Source organism: Siphateles boraxobius, unplaced genomic scaffold, assembly GCF_051911475.1.
Source record: "Siphateles boraxobius isolate OS27281-9 unplaced genomic scaffold, OSU_SipBor_1 13, whole genome shotgun sequence".
Classification (NCBI taxonomy): Eukaryota; Metazoa; Chordata; class Actinopteri; order Cypriniformes; family Leuciscidae; genus Siphateles; species Siphateles boraxobius.
In genome coordinates, this window is record NW_027508733.1 from 22,716,257 (window position 1) to 22,734,416 (window position 18,160).

The following is an 18,160-nucleotide window of genomic DNA, read 5'->3' on the forward strand; positions in this document are numbered from 1 at the left end:
TTTCTGTCGGTCAACGTGGAAAATTCACGGAAAGAACTTGTGAAATCTCGGGGCGAACAACGAATTGCCTCTTTCGCATCTCTTTGCACTTGAAAGGACACAAACACACAACATTATGTCAAAATACCCGTCTAGGCATGTATTCTCGTAAACACAGTCAGTTATATCTTAAGTGAATGTAAACAGCTGAGAAAGAAATCGGATGTGTATCATTATATTGGATCCCTGCGTTAGGTCTTAAAGTGACAGCAGCCTATAAATACCTGCAGCTGTCTGTCATTTATGTTAATCAAACAACAAAACACAGCTTACAAAAGAACAAATATTATCTATATTTAATATATACAGTGAACACTATAGTGTTATTTTACATTTAGGCCTAATTATTACATTTCTGTACCTGAATACTACATTTCAACCTTATTTTATTTGTAACTTTGTTATCTTGTATTTATCTTTATTTTATTTTATTGCTGATCTGAAAAATGTGAAAAATCTGATCTGTGACTCAAAAACCCTAATATGACCCAAATTGTGAGTTTTGTGATCCATTGAGCCAATAAGAAATCTGCAAAATAACTGTGTAAAGATTAACACTATTCAATGCCCAACATCTTTAAGGGATAGTTCACCCAAAAATCATCCTAATGTCATTCCAAACCTGAGTGACTTTTCAAGAATATCTCAACAGTTATTATCCTTACAATGAAACTTAACGGGGTCCAAATCGACAACATTGAACCCCACTTGACTGTATGGACAACACCCCCCCCCCCCCCCCCCCCTAAAAAAAATTCCTCCATTTCACCTAAAATTGTTCCTACAATGCTTGAGTTGACGTTATGTCTCATAATTTTTCAGTAACTACCACCATTTTAATATGCCATTTAAAGATAGCTAGTAAAATGTTTCTTTGGGGTTTATTGTGGGCGAGACAATCCTAGATGTGTCTCCAACTGAAATGTTGGCATTCAAACCAAAAGTGGCCTCTACGATCGTCTCTACCCCCCTTAAACTCCACAAGAACATTTTTCAACCTTCAGCGCCTTTCCTGCTATTGAGGAAATCAATGTCTTGGTCGTAATTATTTAACCATTGATAAAGCCTTCAGCTCCTGCTAGAGCCCAAGCACCTATTCAACACATGGAGACTGACAGCGAGAAAGATAGAGACGCTTCGTCTGCCGGAAAAGCATGAGAAGTGACCGGCTGACTGCAATCGGTCCTCTCGACGAGCCGGCGAAATCGAGGAGACAAGTGACTGCACCCGGGTCAACTCATGTCTCTCCTCCTCTTTATTGACACTTAGCTTTACAAAGAGCCCCCTGGGCTGTCCCGACAGTGATAAATTGCGATGGTTTGGCCATGCTGAGTGTGAACAGACACTAACTTAGGGGAGTGAGGAGTGGAACGGCGTGAGTAAATGCGATTTTGATTTCCGTTAACAGGCTTCATTTGTAAATGCAATACAGAGACACTACGTTTAACGAGTGTAAGAGGGCTGATCCAGTGGATTTGATGTTTTGATGTCATGGAGGCCAGAAGGACTCCAATTGCTGACCTTGTGTGTGTGGCCTTGGGCACATTTACCTGATAAGTGATTCTGTTTTAAGCTTTTTTTATTTTTTTAAAACATAAAGGATGAAATTGTAGTATCACGACAAGAGCTGCCACACTGGCCTGAACACAAAAGTTTATATTTTGAATGAATTTAAATATAACATTTCTCATTTTAAATGTATGATTTTTTACATGCATTTATTTCCATGCAATTGGAAATTTTGCGCGAGGGCAAAATATCTCCCCCACACAGATTTCACAACGGGCTCAAGATTGTTGCAACAGAATGTGCGTACAATACAAGTCAGAAATGTTGCTGGCTTAAATTTTTAAGTACAATCAACTTGGATGTTTAAGTCATTTGAACTTAAATTGCATTAAACTGGCTTAAAAATGAGTTGAATCTTGTATACTGTAACTTGTAAAAAAGTTGAAAATTGCTTAACTTATTTTGAGGATTTAAAGCAATGAAAAACATATGTTACTAGATATGGTGCAAAATCAATTTTCTCCGCCTTATAAAGGGTTGAAGAGTGAGCAGTGGGCTGAGACGGAGAGAAGATAAGTTCCCATAATTCCAGTAGTTTTCATAAGGCACCATGGGATTTTCATGCTTCATTTAATTAACCTCTGACTGGCTTCTCAATAGCAACTGGCAAAGTGTTTTTCTCATCCATGCACTTGTCTACATACAGCCCCCCGCCGCACCACCCCTTACCCACAGGATACTATTAATCGGAGCCATCTTTGATCTCTAGGCTTAGTTCTCTTAGTCTTTTAGTCTCTCAGGGCCTGGCACACAGCATGGGTGGGGCTAGCTGCTAGCACGGGGCAGTGCCTGGAGCGATACACTCCCCTCAGGTGAGAGTTTTATTATGGATGATGTTTCCGCCAAATTATTTACACCCACACTACAAATTCCCACCAAACCACAACCACAAAATCTGATCAACATAAACACAGCAAGGCTGAGAGGTCTGGAGTTTCATGTGTTCTCAGTGCTGCTCTTTGGTCTGGGTGAGATGTGAGGAATCTTCTCTATGTGTGGCAGGGGAGCTGGCGTAGATGCTTATGCCTGGCTTCATGGTTTCAGGTAGTTCAGGGATTCAGCAAACGGAGCAGCTAGAGTTCAAAGTACACGCGCCCTCTGCTCATCCTATTCTCTTTTCTGGAACCACAGGATGGTACAATAGCTACTGATATGATGATGTCGAAGCGGGTGTATTAATATTCCATGTTCTTACGGGGCCAAACAGACACCCTGTTCTGTTTTTTCATGTTGGTCTTTCATGGTGTAGACCTGTGTCTTTTCTGAATTGGCTGCAAGGGTAGCCTTGACCTGTAAGCCGTGGAACCTCCGATCGCTTCAATGTGAAGCCAGCAGGCTAACAGAAGCGAAGCTTTGAAGGTTACTGACAGTTTTAAAAGCAAAACTGGATGCACAACTTTGGAGCAAATGACCTCCTGATTTTCTTAACTCCAATAAAGTGGCCTTGGTTTTGTAAGTTTCAAAATTTTAAGTTTAACTAGAATTTGTGTAGCACTTACAGTAAGTGCAGTAAGCTAATGGTATCATTTTAATATATCATCAGATTTTTATTTAAATCAGGTATTTATTTACATTTATTTTATTTAATAATTAATAATAATAATGAATTCTCCCAAAAATATGTCAGGTTAAGACCACTAACATCAAACATCATTAATTGTAATTATCCAGGTTTTTATTTACATATTTTATGCAAGTTTTAGGATATTGCATAAAAATTGCTGGATGGAAATGTCATGATTCAAATCAAATTTCCAAAATGCACATACATTTTTTTTATGCACAAGGTATGCTGGAAACGCATTGTACGAATACATTCACTGAAAAAAAAAAAAAAAAAGAGTCATCTAAAAAATAATAAACTCGATTTCGATTTTGGAAATTCCAAAACCTCTAAACCACAACAAGGCTTTATTTGTAGTGTTTTAGCAATATACTGATTTTTTTTTTTGTTGCATGAATCTGCAACTTAGATGAAAGCAAGTGACTAGTGACGTATTGTATAAAGAGCGACGTAATGTATTGATGAGCGAATAAGATTTCAAAGCTACACAATTTTCAGAGAATAACAGTTTTAGACAGACCTGACTAGTCTGCCATCAATGGTAAAGCAAAGTCGGATGGATAGGGTATGAGATGGTGGCATTCATAATGATGGTCTAATCATACAAGAGGAAGTGGTCTTGTGGCTTATCTCAAGGTCCCTCAAGAACCTTGGAAGCAAGCAAGAGAGTGAGATTTGAAGAATGCACAGAGGCCGTAGCCCGCTTCTCTCCACTCCTCCATCCCTTTCTCTTTACTCACCCAAGCTGAACAGCACCAGGAACTTGAGGCAGACGAACTCCCTCTGGTCCAGCTGGAGGGATCGCAGTTTGCTCACCATCTCCTGCGCGTGACTCAGGAGGTTGTTGAGTGTGGCACCGGCTTGGGAGGCAATTAGGGTGTAATCCACCTAAAGAGAAGGGGCAACAGTGTTCACACACACAAACAATAGAGGTCTGACCACAAGCAACATGGCAGATCTCTGAAGGTTTAAAGCATCTCAAGTACAGACACTACAATGAATATAATTGCAAATAATAATTTCCCTTTGTAATAATAGACCCTTTTCACATTACCAGGGTTCTCAGAAGCGAAAGTCTGGTGAACTTATATAGTGGTGAACGGAAACCAAAACAAATAGGATTTTTGCGTTCCACGCCACATTACTGTTTCTATGACTCTCCAAATAAAGAATAAAAATCGAAAGATTTATTACGGTAGTCAGAAGTGAGAAAGATGTCAAATTTTCCTTCATTCCCTCAGCTGTTGTTTTAGAAACAATGTTTTCTGTCATTTAATGCCAGGTTAAAGTGGAAATGCGTCATCACGGTCTGTGACATTAAAAGAAAGATTGTTTTCCAACAGGTTTTTAGAACACTCTTCCTGTCTTCCATTGTTTGGCCAAACAGACAGCCCCCCCGGAGCGCGCCATTTGTTGAGCCAATTTGAATCAATTATTGAATTACTTATTTAGAAATTCAGGGAAATGGATCATAAATGGAAATGCTATCAATTCCTACGCTTATTCTTGAGAAGATGTGCTCATATTTGTTTGGAGACTCAAATATTTTATGACAAAAAAAGAGTTGTTGGGAATGTTTTAGGAAGAGTTTCAGCCTTGTTTCTGGTTCATCAAAAATTCTATTTCTTGAATCAGAATCCTTTTAGTTTAAAAGTTCAATCAAACTGGAGCCAGACGGCACTAGGCACCACCTTGCAAGTCTGAGTTTTTTAGCGCCGGCTGAGGTAAGCATGTAACCAGCTCTGACAGCTCTACGTTTCGTACTTCTCTCTCCCTTTCTTTCCTTCCCAGGCTCCTCTCCACACAGCAGGGACAGTGCGCTGGGCCGAGGTCTGAATGATAATCAGCATCAAACCGAACGGGGAAGAGCTGCACGTTTCTCCATCCCTGGTGCCCAGACCCTCGGACCTCAGCGCCCCGCACAAGACGAGGGCGGTGGGGGTTGGCGAGGCGTGAGTGAGCGGGGGGCCCCTGGAGGTCCCTCAGGCTACCGGGCCGAACCCTGCGCGGGACCCCCGTGGCCCTCTCCTCCCCTTTCAGGTGCACTTAATATCTGCAGCAGCAGCAAATTTGTCTTGGAGGCAAGTCCTTAGCTGCCACTCACTGTAAGCAGGCCATATTAAATTTTTATATTTATTGACAATTCATTACCATAATTGACTGCGCCAGGGTTTCTGGAAGAAGGTAGACTACGGGCCTCCTAAGCGTAAGAAGAGCTCCCTCTGAGCTGGATTTGCAATTAAAAACGCGGGCGGTTTGGAATTTATTTATTGTGTAAATATGATGAGTGGAATTTTTTTAACTCCTGGCTGGAGAATTGCACATTTCTCACCGGCTGTTTTTCGTGAATCTCTTCGAAGCCCATATGAAGCTACTGAAGTTGTCAATTAACTGGGATTTCACCAAGTGCCCCAAGCGTTAGTAATCAGATAAAAGTAAAAGTAGCGGGATGGGATCACAAATTGACACTACGAAATAATACAAATAATAGTGCTAACTGAAAATATTCAACATGAACATTAAGGCAATACACGTTATACATATTTAAATAATGTTATAAATATTTTTACAATGCAGACTATGAAAATTCAGGGGGGGGGGGGGGGGGGGCTACAAAATGTTTTAAAATGAATGTGATTTGAACAAGGTGTAACATTTTTGTTCCATAATGAGGGTTGACACGACACTTGGCAAGCAGTTTGTAGTAATATCCTCTAATTCATTCGGACATTGTAAATGTCAGTGAAAGCTGAAAATACTGAGCACTGTATGAATATGATATGAACATGAATATGATAATTTGGGTACTTCTGAAGGCCTGGGACCTTCAGTGCGTGAGACAGAGACAGATACAGCACAAAAAGGAGAGGAGGGGGAGATGTATGTCTGTGACATATTGGAAAGTCGCCCATGTAGTGTCATGTGTCGAAGCATTTTAGGACTGATCCCACACAGTGCTATGCTGCCATATCAACACTAGGGAGTAACAATGGCACAAATGCAAAAAACAAGACGACAGACAGTGGGCAGTTCAGATGACAGTCTTGCGGATATATTTAGGTTTTTTATATATTTAAATCCTGAGGAATATAAAATATATTATAATATTTATATACTCCATATAAAAAAATCAACTTCTTACATTTTATTATATATATAATTTATTTTTATTATATTTTATCATGCCCATATACATACTTTTTTAACTACTTTAAGAGTATATTGTACACTGAGAAGCCGTATTAAGTTATATTCCACTAATTTACAATATTCCTTTCACAATTGACGGAGCGTTTGTTTGTTATGCATAAATCCAGCCAGTGTTCATGCGCGAGTGTGTTGTGTGGCCGGGGCTGTCAGTAGTCTGATCTGGAATAATAGGAAGTAATGAACTGTTTGAGTCTTTGCCTTCTCCCTCCCCAAAGGCTTTTTTTCAGCACCAGCTGTTCATTAGGCAAAATATGCAAACAAGGTCCTCCACCCTGCCCACAGCCCTCCGTCAGACCTCGCTAATCAAACACAGAGAGAGACGCTACGCAGAGCACTCGCAATCCAGAAATATCAAAGATAGCGAGCACAGTGAGCTCTCAAAGATCTCCAGATGTGGCACATCACATACTTGGTCAGATTGTATTGCTCAGAGGTTGTTCTTTCGTGGCTCGGGAGGCTAGAAACCACTTTCACACCAACCAAATGAATCAAATTATGACCTCAAATAGACTTTGAGTCTGTTTTTAGTTGTGCTCCTACAGAAATTTCTCATTGAGTTCCTTGGAAGAGATAATAAATTAGACAATTGCTGACAATGGAAAAAGTATAGAGCTATACAATTAATACAGATAGCATATAGTTTGGTCTTGGGAGACTTTGATTAAAAATGTTTGAGTTCAGATTTTTTAATTGCGAACTTTGGTATCTTCAATGTGAGACTGTTCCCATAAATGTCTAGAAAAAAAACAATTTCAAATTTTTAAACAATTGTCTAATTTGTTACACCAACAATCTCTCCATTATCATATCATTTATCACCTACAATTCTTTTCAGTTTCAAAACGGTTTGGAAAAGTTCTGCAGTTCACGAGACCCTGTGTTTGAGCTGTCGCTACAGTTGCAGATCACTTTGTTGAGCAGGAGAAGGGAGGAGGGAAAACATAGAATTAAAAATTAAACTCGTGCCTTACTGACAGGCAGACAGAAGCATATTTATTTATAAGCAGTTTAAACATCTTCTGGAAGTGTGTGTGCATGTGCTGAAGCCGGAGACAGAATTAAAGGTCCTCGTGTGCAGAAAACTTCAGCTGAGCCTGAGGCGTCCGTCCAGCCCTGTTCCTCAGAGACGACTGCGGTAAATCATACATATCTTCTGCTGCTTCTCCCTCCTCATCCGTCTCTCTCTGTGTCTCTCATCCCTTCTTCACCACGATGACTCGTGCATGCTTAACCAACCAATTTATTTATTCGTCCACCACGCACTTGATAAGAAGTGTACAATTGATTATTCTGGCCACATTAGTTTATATCTAAGCGTAATCTATTTTTAATGGAGTGGCTGGGGCAGTCGATAGCACTTTAAAGGATGTTGATCCACACTGGCAAATAGGCTTGATGAGATCTACGGGGAGGAACGGAGACTGGAGCGGACACTCACCTGTTGCCCCGTCACCAGGAGGATGGAGCCCTCTTTGGCGTGCATCACCTGCCGGAAAACGTGGTCCAGGATGAGGAGTTCACTCCAACAGTTCTGGAGAAGCTTCATTTGGTCGTCAACCTGAGGAGAGACCAACAAATGTGTAAGAATGCGTAGATACTTTTTAACCTTCTGCTAGTAGTCATTTGGGTAAATTGTGAACATTCAACACACTTCAAAGTTTTCAATTTAACCTTAAGTTAACTTTTTCATAGATGAGGCTTAAGCATAATCTCAGACTAAAATGCACGTTTGAGCTGTTTTAACTGAATGCAACTTGCACTGACATATTTTAAAAAATCTGTTTAAAGTGCACATTGTTTTGTCTCAAGATGAACACCTGTTTTTTTTTCTAATGCACATTTATAAAAGCTACTTAAGGCGAGACACGGCAGGCAAAAAAGTTTTTTTTTCACTGGTCAATTTTGAGATTTTGGCCTATTTGTCTTTAATAACATGTCTTCTTTCAGACTTATGGTAAAAAAAAGTCCAAAATACACATTTAGGTCTTTATTTTACTATACTTTGTCTTTTTGCGTGTGTAGATTTCGCATAAATTCAACAAAAGTTGGCGTTCTAAATCATCCTGCTGCTCCGCGATCCCTGTGTGCACCCTGTCATCACACACACCGTTAGAAAGCTCGCTCTCTCATTTGCAACGCTATCGGATCCAAATATGGTCATTTCCTATTTATCAGCAACCAATCATGAAAGTAAAACGGGCGATTTAACTCAAAATGTCCAATCTCATCGGCTGATGCCAATTTCTGACAACGTGATTCGTTCAGAATCGCCACGTGACGCGCTCTGACATTATATACATGCATCACATATATACAATACTTTACACACTATTTATACAAAACAATTACATTACACAACACATTTCAGTTTTTGTATAATATAATTACTATATAATACTAACCAAATCTGTAATTGTGGGATCCTAAAGTTGTTGTGAGTCCCTCAGGCAGATTCATATTCACATGTGTGATGGACTGTTGATGTGTGGTCTTGATGTTTTGAGTGTTGTTTTGGATGTTATGATCAGTGATGGATGAAGCAATAATGAGTTTTGGATGTTAAACAGTGTGATACATTGATTTTACATGGACCTAAAGCATATTTTGTCTGTAATTCATGGCTTTCAATAGAAATTAGTGGAATTTTGCCATAAAAATCTTTAAAGGCCGTTTTCTCTAAATGAGTTTTTTCTCACACTCCTAGTGACGATTTTCCACTTCTGTAGCACCTACATACATCAAACTTTACAGTCTACAGTCTTTACAGTTTACTATTCCTAACTATATTGTGAAGGTTTGTTCAGAGGGATTTGTTGAAATATCATTCTTGGCCTGATTTATATGACATTTTATGCATAAAAATAGGGCGGAAATCAATTTTTTAAGGCTATTGGCAGTATTTTCTGATTTACAGGGTAACAAAAGGAGATATTCATAATCCCTTCTGTAAATGTCTTTGCATTGAATATATCAACAAAATGCAAAAATAATTTTGAACCTTGTTTTTTTCATCTTCAAAAAATGTCACTTTAAAATATATGCAAATTAGTGCATATTTAATTAGATATAGCCTGATTAGCATATTTAAACATAAAATAACAGAAAACTTGCAATACATTTTTATCTCCTATTCATGTGAGTAATCAACTGGTAAAGTTTCATGGTGATATCTGTACGTTAAAATTTTTACCCTATTCACCTGTTGTGTCTCGCCTTAAATGTCCTTATTGAATTAAGGCCTAATGCTGGCTTAATCTAAACCCTGTCTGTACAACCGGGGCTTAAAATGCTAAATACTTGGCGGATTTAAACCTTTTTGTGTAAACCGTGTTTGTCGAGTAGCAATTGTCCTAATCTGAATAAATATTTTAGCATATTTAAAGTTAGTGAATTAAAATGTACCCTATAACTTGCTCCCAGTCACATAATGAACACCTAATCAAAGCATATTTTTTGAGAGGGAAAAAGTCCTGAAACAACTTCCCTATTCGGCTGATGTCATCAAGCCCTCTTATTGTTTAACTCCGCCCCAACAAAGAAACTTTTCATAATCTCAGTTGTTAAAAATGTTATTTAATATCGGAAATATGCCACAATATAGAATTAAAATGGGTTGCAAATGCCGTTTCACGTTGTTTTTAAGTCAGAAAAGTTGTTGTTCAGTCATACAAAGTGTCCATTTGTCATTTGAGTGTTATTTCAAACTTTGACACTCGTGCATCTGCGTTTGTAATTCGGACAACCAGTGTGAAATCAATATTGGTCTTTAGGTCACAAGAGGTCATTCTCGTGTGAACTTCGCCGAATGTCACAGTTTTCTGTTAATTAATCTGTTTGTCGAGCGATACGGCTTTATTTATCGCTCATGATTAAGTAGCATGTTCAGCATGTGTAGCACAGTTAGGAGCACGTACATTGAGATGTTCTCGGATGGGAAGTGAACAGCTCCAACAACGCATTCATTGTCACCCTGCTTGGTTCTCATGGCTTCCTCTGTCAATTATTAAACATAGAGGTGAAAAGAGCTCTTTGAGTCCGATGTTGGCAAGAATGAGGAAAAGTACTGAAAATGAGTCCCTGTCCGACTATTCTTCAAAATGCTGTTTCTATGCAGACATTCGATGACTACATATGAAACAGTTTTGATTCCTAAATCACCCATGTTAAATGTTTACACAAGGGTCATGAAAATACAGAAATGTATTGAAACGTAACGATTATGAAGTCCTGTGAGGACAGCGAGTCAGCTAAGGACGTGAAAATAATACTTGCGGTTTCTTAAGGCAGCGATAACTTGAATGAAATGCCTCTACTGCTTTGGGAGACTCCATCGATATCTGTTTCGGATTGTTTTGACTGCTCGTGATTCTTGTTTGCGCTGCTCTCATAGTCATAACAATGCTGCAAAATCAATTTAAAGAATGTATTTCCAAATCCGGCAAAACAAAAGCCTCAGAAAACCAATCAAATCTCTTCTTGTTTGGCATCACTGCCCTTATATCAACTTATTTACTGCACAGTCAATACTATATAACCTAATTTCTAATATAAATTCTCCAGGTTCAAATACTTGGACTGATTTTTAAGCCCAAGTAGCCAATATATGCATTTGGCATTGATAACACATCTCATGTATCTGCCAGCAAGTCAAACATGCCCGTTCTACAAAGAAACCTGTCATTTGGTCTTTTTTTTGGACAGGCGTTCTCATCAAAGGCCTTGTCGCCACATGAGCCTCTTTTGCCTGGCGCGTTTGGGTCATCAAACAAACGAGTCAAAGCAGGGAAAGACACAGCAGACTGGGGCCACTGCCAGACACACGTCAGATGGGCAGAGAAGGCATCTCTGACCTTTTAAAGTGCGTCTGACACCGCTGTTTCCATATCAGCTCGCTTCCCTTTGCACTGTCACAGCTATGTGTAACTCGGCTCTGATGTGCACTTACAACAGGCAAGCTATGTCATTTAACACTGAAGCAAGTGACTTTGTAGGTTTAATATACAATGGCTATCAAATGTTAAAGTTGTTCGTGTGTAAATCGTTTGTAAAAAAAGTTCTGCTATCTTTAAATATCATTTTTTAAATCTGATGCTGAATTGAATTAAACAAATTAATAGAGGTCGACCGGTAAATCGGTTTTGCCGATTAATCTGCACCGATAACCGATTGTTCCAGTTATAGTTATTGGTAAAATTCACTATCATTGTTTACAAAAAATGTACACAGTTGCATCTTTTATACGTACAAAGGTTTGTGTTTATTAGGCCTCTTTCATGAAACACGAGTAGAACATATTTCGAGGTAATTGTGTAAAAATATTGTTACGAACAATTTACACGGAAAGTAGAGCCTTCATTGTTACAATATAAAAAACCTACCAAATACGTATAAAAGCTTGCGTTCATTGCACCTTATTCATGAAACATGAACATAAAGAATTTATTTGTTAACAGTTTGTAAAATAACTTTTGTTATTTTTGAAATTAACATGATTCCTAATCGAAATTTGTCAATTTACGGATTTTTTACGGCAATTCACACAGAAAATAGTACCTTTGTCGTTACAATATACAATTGCTATCAAATACGTACAAAGTTTGCATTCATGGACTTAATTTTGTGTAAATTATTCCTAAAACTACTTTCAATATTTTTTTCAGTATTATTGAAACTATTTCTGAATTGAATTTGTCAGTTTATAAAGGAGGTGTTTTAGAACATTTTTAAAGAAAATAACATTTTCATGGTTTAAATATACCATGCACTGTATTATTCCCCAGTATCTATCAAACATTTAAGACATTTTAGGTTTATTATTCATGAAACAATACATTTTGTTTTATTTTACAAACAGCTATTCTACTTAAGTTTAAAGAATGAGGCCCATTGTGTTTTAAATCATAATATATACCACCAAAAACACCAGCAACATTGGCGAAATATGCTGTACTTCAATGTTTTACACTGTCGTAAAGCTTCTGTGATTAGTATTTTTTTCCACCATGGATCCCGGGAATAAACTCAATACTCACGGCAAACTCACAGATTGTAAATTCATCTGTATAATCATGACATGCTAAAAATAAGATTGCAATCGGGTGTTAATCTTTATCTAGATGAGCAGGTCGTGTAAGGTGCTGGAAAAATACCTGGAGGTCAGCCAAAGAAAAACACACTTATTGATTTCAGTCTAAAGGCATTAATTAGGTATCTCAGACAGCTTAAGCAGAATAAGCAGTGATTAAACATCAAATCTGTTGACCTACACTGAAATCTCACATTTCACAAATTCTTCTTGCATACTCCAGATACGAAAAGTGTGCTCATCTAAAACACCTAAAACTCATATTTTTATTGCGTTTATTCATGTGCTGCACTTCCAATTTTTCAAAACTAGAGCTTTTACTTTCTCTCTTATGATAAAAAATGCATATCCTCCAAGAAACCAATTTAATTCCTTTACGGTCATTCAGGCATTGCTAGATCAATGTAGCGATCAATTGCTGAGCCCCCCGCAGTGCTCCTAAAGAAGATCCTTAGACCCTCAGCGGCATTGCGGAAATTTCCAAATGAATGTAAAGTGATTATGTGCGAAGAATTCCTGCCTCTTTTTTCATTTTTAATGTAAATGATGTGCAAATATGTCTCGTTGCATATCCAAAAGTAATATTTATTCATCACTGCCTGAAAGGGTTGACCGGTGATAATAGAATAGAGTCCAAATTGCCAAATATGAGCTTTTTTTCTTTATCCCACATGGTTTTGGTAGAGTGCCACAAGCATTGTTAAGGCACGAATAACGAGCTTACACAGCTGGAACTGCTTTTAATAAGTATTTTTTTGTTGTTTTTGAAGTGCACTAATGAACAGATTAATAGAATCTCCTTGAGTGCCCATTAATGAACAGAATGAGACGAATGATTTATTTACAACTAAAGGCAGGCTGCAAGTACGCGGCCCACAATCACATTTGCATAAATACGAGGATGGGAGAAAAAAAAAGATGAGGAGGTAAAAGGAAAATAAATCCCATCTGAAATCTTATGACCTCTTGGATGTGGATCAGTATGGCTAGTCGGGAAACTACAGGTGAGGTTTGATGTGCACTTCAATGGTACCGTCAGGCAGTGAGCTTTGAGTCGTCTTCTGTGGACATCTGTTCATACGCTGGTATGCACACTTCATCTCTGTCAGGCTGGCAAATATTAGTTAATGTTGGATGTTTCCCTTCTGTTGGTGAATTTTTACAGTATTTTATACAGTTAATGCAGTTTATATAAGAAACAAAATAGATCATTATTTTCTGAAGTGTTTTAGGGTGTTGCCAAATGTCCAAGCCAAAAGAACCATCTATTTATGAGTAAACTGTTTATGATTTTGATGATTTTTTCTTCCATTTAATCCGGCAGGTGAAATTTGTGAGTTCGATTGCTAAAGTTGAGGTCACATTTTCCGTTGCTCGGTGAAATTCCACGGACGAAATACAGTAATTCTAACAGGAATCCGTGCGATTGGGAGTTTCGTGTAAGGGCGAAAAAGTTCCCTGCGCAGATTTCGCTCATTTTCAATTTGCTCTGAGAGTCTCCAACATATTGCTAGCAGCTCCCTGATGCCCACAAATTTTCCTACAATATCCCGGAAATCGAGTGGGCGAGAGGAAAGCCTGTTTCCACCTGGCATTTAGATGCGTTTTCGGCGAACCGATCACAAGTGGTCAGCCAAATACGCATTGTCTTCGGGGAACACTTGCGTTCAGATTTTGTGGAGACCCTCGCCTCTTTTTTCCGTCACACTCCTACATCACATTCATGTTCGGGGCCTGAATACTATGAACGAATCAGTGTTTGGCGGCTTTTTGAATGAATATAATACACTGTAAAAAAAAAAGTGATCAGTTGACAACTCAAAAAAAGTGAGGAAACTCATTGCCTTAAAATTATGAATAAACTTCATGCGTAATTGAAAAAATTAAGTTATGTGAACTTCCACATAACTTAATTTTTTCAATTACGCATGAAGTTTATTAACTTAATAATTTTAATGCAATGGGTTTCATCACTTTTTTTTAAGTTAAGTCAACTTAACTTAACTGATCACAGTCATTAGGGTGGGGGGTGGGGGGAGTGTTGTTCCATCTCCCAGAAATGAGTTTTTGCAGGGTGGGATATCTGAGTTGGTCACATGAATTCGCCACATTGACCAACAGAAAGCTGCTTGGTTTGAAAGTGACTTCTGTGTGAGCTGTGCTTCATACATCTATTCGCTATGGACAATTTATCCTTTTTTACCAGTGATATTTTGCTTAAATTTCATGAACGCACCTTAATCCTGCTCCTGGAGGGCCACTGTTCTGCAGAGTTTGGATCCAACCCCAATTACACACCCCTGAACTAGCTAATCAAGCTCTTACTAGGCACCACTAGAAACTTCCAGGCAGGTCTTTTGAGTTAAATTGGCCCACCAGGACCAAGTTTGGACACCCTTGTACTATCGCATCTGTCCACAAAAAACCACACAGTTAAAGGTATCATTCCCGTCCGACAAATTTGGACAAAGTTTAATTCCAACAAATTCCCTAATCTCTTTATCAACACTAACAGTATTTGGGAAACCTATAAAAGTGCAGTTAATCTCATGGGACATAATCTAAGATTCCCCGAATCCCTAGAGGAAGTGCTAACAATTTGTGCTGAGGTGTCACATTCTGGCTTCCTCTTTAGTCGTCCCGTGGGAGCTGATCTGACGTGCTTTGGATGCTCGAGACTGAAGGGGCATGGTTTGGTTTATTTGACCTCACTTTTCCCTGATCTTGTGGAAATCTCCCGCCTTGTTTGTCATGGCAGGGCCTCTGTTTGCTCTCTTGCTCTCTCGCTGCCAGGGGGTCTGATAAGCATGCTGGGACTTTGAGCAGGTGGCCACCAGCCGCTGCGGCGCATTGCTTCATACCCGTGCTCCTCTGAGGGAGCTGTCTGGCATCTCGCTCTCTCTCCGGACTTATTTTAGAGTCCTACGTTGCTTCATATGGGAAAGAGTTCAGTGAAAGAGCATTGCAGGAGTTTTTAAGACAGTTTACCTAAAATCGAAAATTTGATCATAATGTACTCATGCTGTATGACTGACTGTCTTCAGAGGAACACAAAGTTTTGAAAAGCAGCTCTTTTCCATAAAATGAAAGCATATCGTCAACAAGGGACGTAAAACATGCTTTAATAGTCCTAAAAATCCTTTTAGGTTTCTGAATATTTATTTATTTATTTTCGTTATTTATTTTTATTTATTTATCGTGCGTTTTGTTCCCTACAAGAAAATCTATCGTATGACTTCAGAAGACTTGTAATATAGTGCTATTGCCAAATGGACCACTTTTTTAATTGGACCCTGGCCAAACAATGCTTTCATTATGGACAACAGCATTCTTCAAAATGTCTTTTTTTGTGTTCAACAGAAGAAAGAAAATTGTACGGGGCTTGGAATGACTCGAGGCTAAGTAAACTGAATAGATATATGAATATGAAATGGCTAATCGCAGTGGTTTGCAAACATGTAATTTACTGTATACCCACGACATTATTAAAATGTGCTCCAAATGTTTAGATGTGTGGTGTGTTACCGCAGTATAAGAAAGGCTGGACACAGAAACCGACTCTCAGCAATGCTAACTATCCATGTTGTAATCTTGTCCCAGTGATGTTGAGTCCATGAGACACATAGATTATGTAGGCTTTCACCGTATGCCTGACACCAATGTAAATTGAGATATCTTTGGGAAAACATTTGCATTCCTCGTAGAAGCTATATTTGAGAAGACCTCGTGGTATTCTTACTCTGAGTGTCTCTGCGAGGGGGGATAAACAGATGCTCATAATTCATGTGTTAGTGTGCAGGTGAGCAGTTTTGGGACTCGTCCAAGGCTAGCAAGTGGACAGCGAGCAACTCAACGGAGTGACTGGCTGATGATGGGGTTGGAGGAGGGGTGTTTGATCGATCGCGACGAGGAATAGAGATTGATCAGTTCCCACGGTGACCGCATTAACAGTCTCCCGAATGTGACTCCTGACCTGTGAAACACCCAGAGTTTGATCAGAGCCCCACAATAAAAACAACACACGTCGGCATTCAGCAGGGTTTAGTGGGACATCAAGCATTAAAGGACATCACCGAGATGAAATAGACTATAAATGCTTCTTCTTATTAGTGCTTAACCGATATCGGCTTTGAAGTGGCCGAAATATATATTTATACAGATTTATACTAGGCTCTACTATTGCAGGGATTTAAAAAAAAAATAAGGGTAAAAGAAATAAATCTACACCTGCTGTGGTGTGTTCACCTGTCAGCAGTCACATTCAATTTCAAGGACACTTGGTGTGTATCTTTTCAGAATGAAACTGAAACAGGTTCTTACAGTCTGGTCTTCATCAATATAAAGCAATCTGCCACATACCTGGCTAGAACACTGTAGTAATTGATAAAGAACTGCAAAGTGCATATTTATACGTTACTGTGCTTTACTACAGCGTTTTCTGTTACCTTTAGACGCTATGATTAAAGACTATAATTTGATAAATTCATGAGCAGTAAACTGGCAGCCTTTCATTAATGAAGTGATATTCAATAAAACTCTACAGTCTTTTTGTGGTCTGCATGCTTTGCGAAACTCTAATAAGTCTCTTGAGCAACAGCACGATCCAGAGAGAATGAAAGGATGAAATTAGGTCTTGAGAACGAACGAAAACAAAAAAACTTTTTTTCAAACCTTAGGCCATTTATCAGTACACTTTAAGTCCACCTGGGCAGTTGTTTCAAATAATTCACCAAGTGAATCAAAAAAAACAAACAAGTCTCTTCCAATGGATCCGAAGGCTTAAAGCTAAGAAGCTATCAACTAATTATCAAAAAAACACGGCAGCCCTGATCAATTATTCAGCTGAACATTAGACTCCTAATACACATGCAGTCATGGGAGGCTCTCTGAAGTACCACACACTACGCTACTTTACCCCAACCCCCCCTTCCACGAGTCAGTGAGAAAATAATGCTCTCCAAATCCACAATGAGTTGTGCACGCCACGTCGAGCCGGAATCGATCGAGCTTCTCAATCTGCACGCTGTGCGCACACACATATTCACACACGGTGTCTCGCGTTTAGAATGATCGCCGTATTTTTATTTGATTTTATTTCCCCCCGTGCCGTATTTTCCCCTCAATTCTGCGATTTATGGGTGTCTTTATTGGAGACGGCTGTCAATATTTATGGCTTTTGTGTGACACGCTGACAGACAACAGGAAATGACTCTTGATTGGCTCTGTTGGGAAATGGGTCCAGGTAGGCTGGGGCTCCTGTATTAATTAGCTGGGAGATGCAGTCGCCTACCAGAGTGGCTTTATGCGTCTGTCTGTTCTCGTACTAACGCATCGCCATTAGTTACCGCCTCCACATCATCTGCTCGTATTGAGGCAGAAAACAAGAGTTGACCTCTCAATGTAAATTGACATTCGGGCATTTCATTCATTTTACGCCCTATTTCGAAATAGTTATGTATCAATGCATTTCATTTGCATGCAGTTGGATTATGTAAGTTATAAGTGGTATTGTTCTGATGTTTTTATTTATTTATTTAATATATATTTAATATATCACAGAGGCCCTAAATGGACATGGGGAAGTAAAAAAAATATGTGATGGGAGGAAAAATGATTGGTCAATGCTTTTGCGTTCGCTCACAAAATGCCCCCTCCCCGAGCAAACGCAACTTTTCTTGGCCTAAATTTTATTT

The 18,160-nt window shown here is 38.9% G+C and overlaps 1 protein-coding gene across 3 annotated transcripts in view; it reads right to left on the reverse strand.

Annotated features, from left to right (window-relative positions):
• The window catches only part of nr5a2 (nuclear receptor subfamily 5, group A, member 2), a 62,170-nt gene that overhangs the window by 12,598 nt on the left and 31,412 nt on the right, over positions 1–18,160 (reverse strand). For all 3 annotated transcript variants that reach the window (XM_077226644.1, XM_077226646.1, XM_077226645.1), the window contains exons 5-6: positions 7,821–7,940; positions 3,913–4,060 (exon numbers count right to left, since the gene is read on the reverse strand). In XM_077226644.1, coding sequence (XP_077082759.1) covers positions 3,913–4,060; positions 7,821–7,940 — 268 coding nt within the window. The remainder of the gene's footprint in view (positions 1–3,912; positions 4,061–7,820; positions 7,941–18,160) is intronic.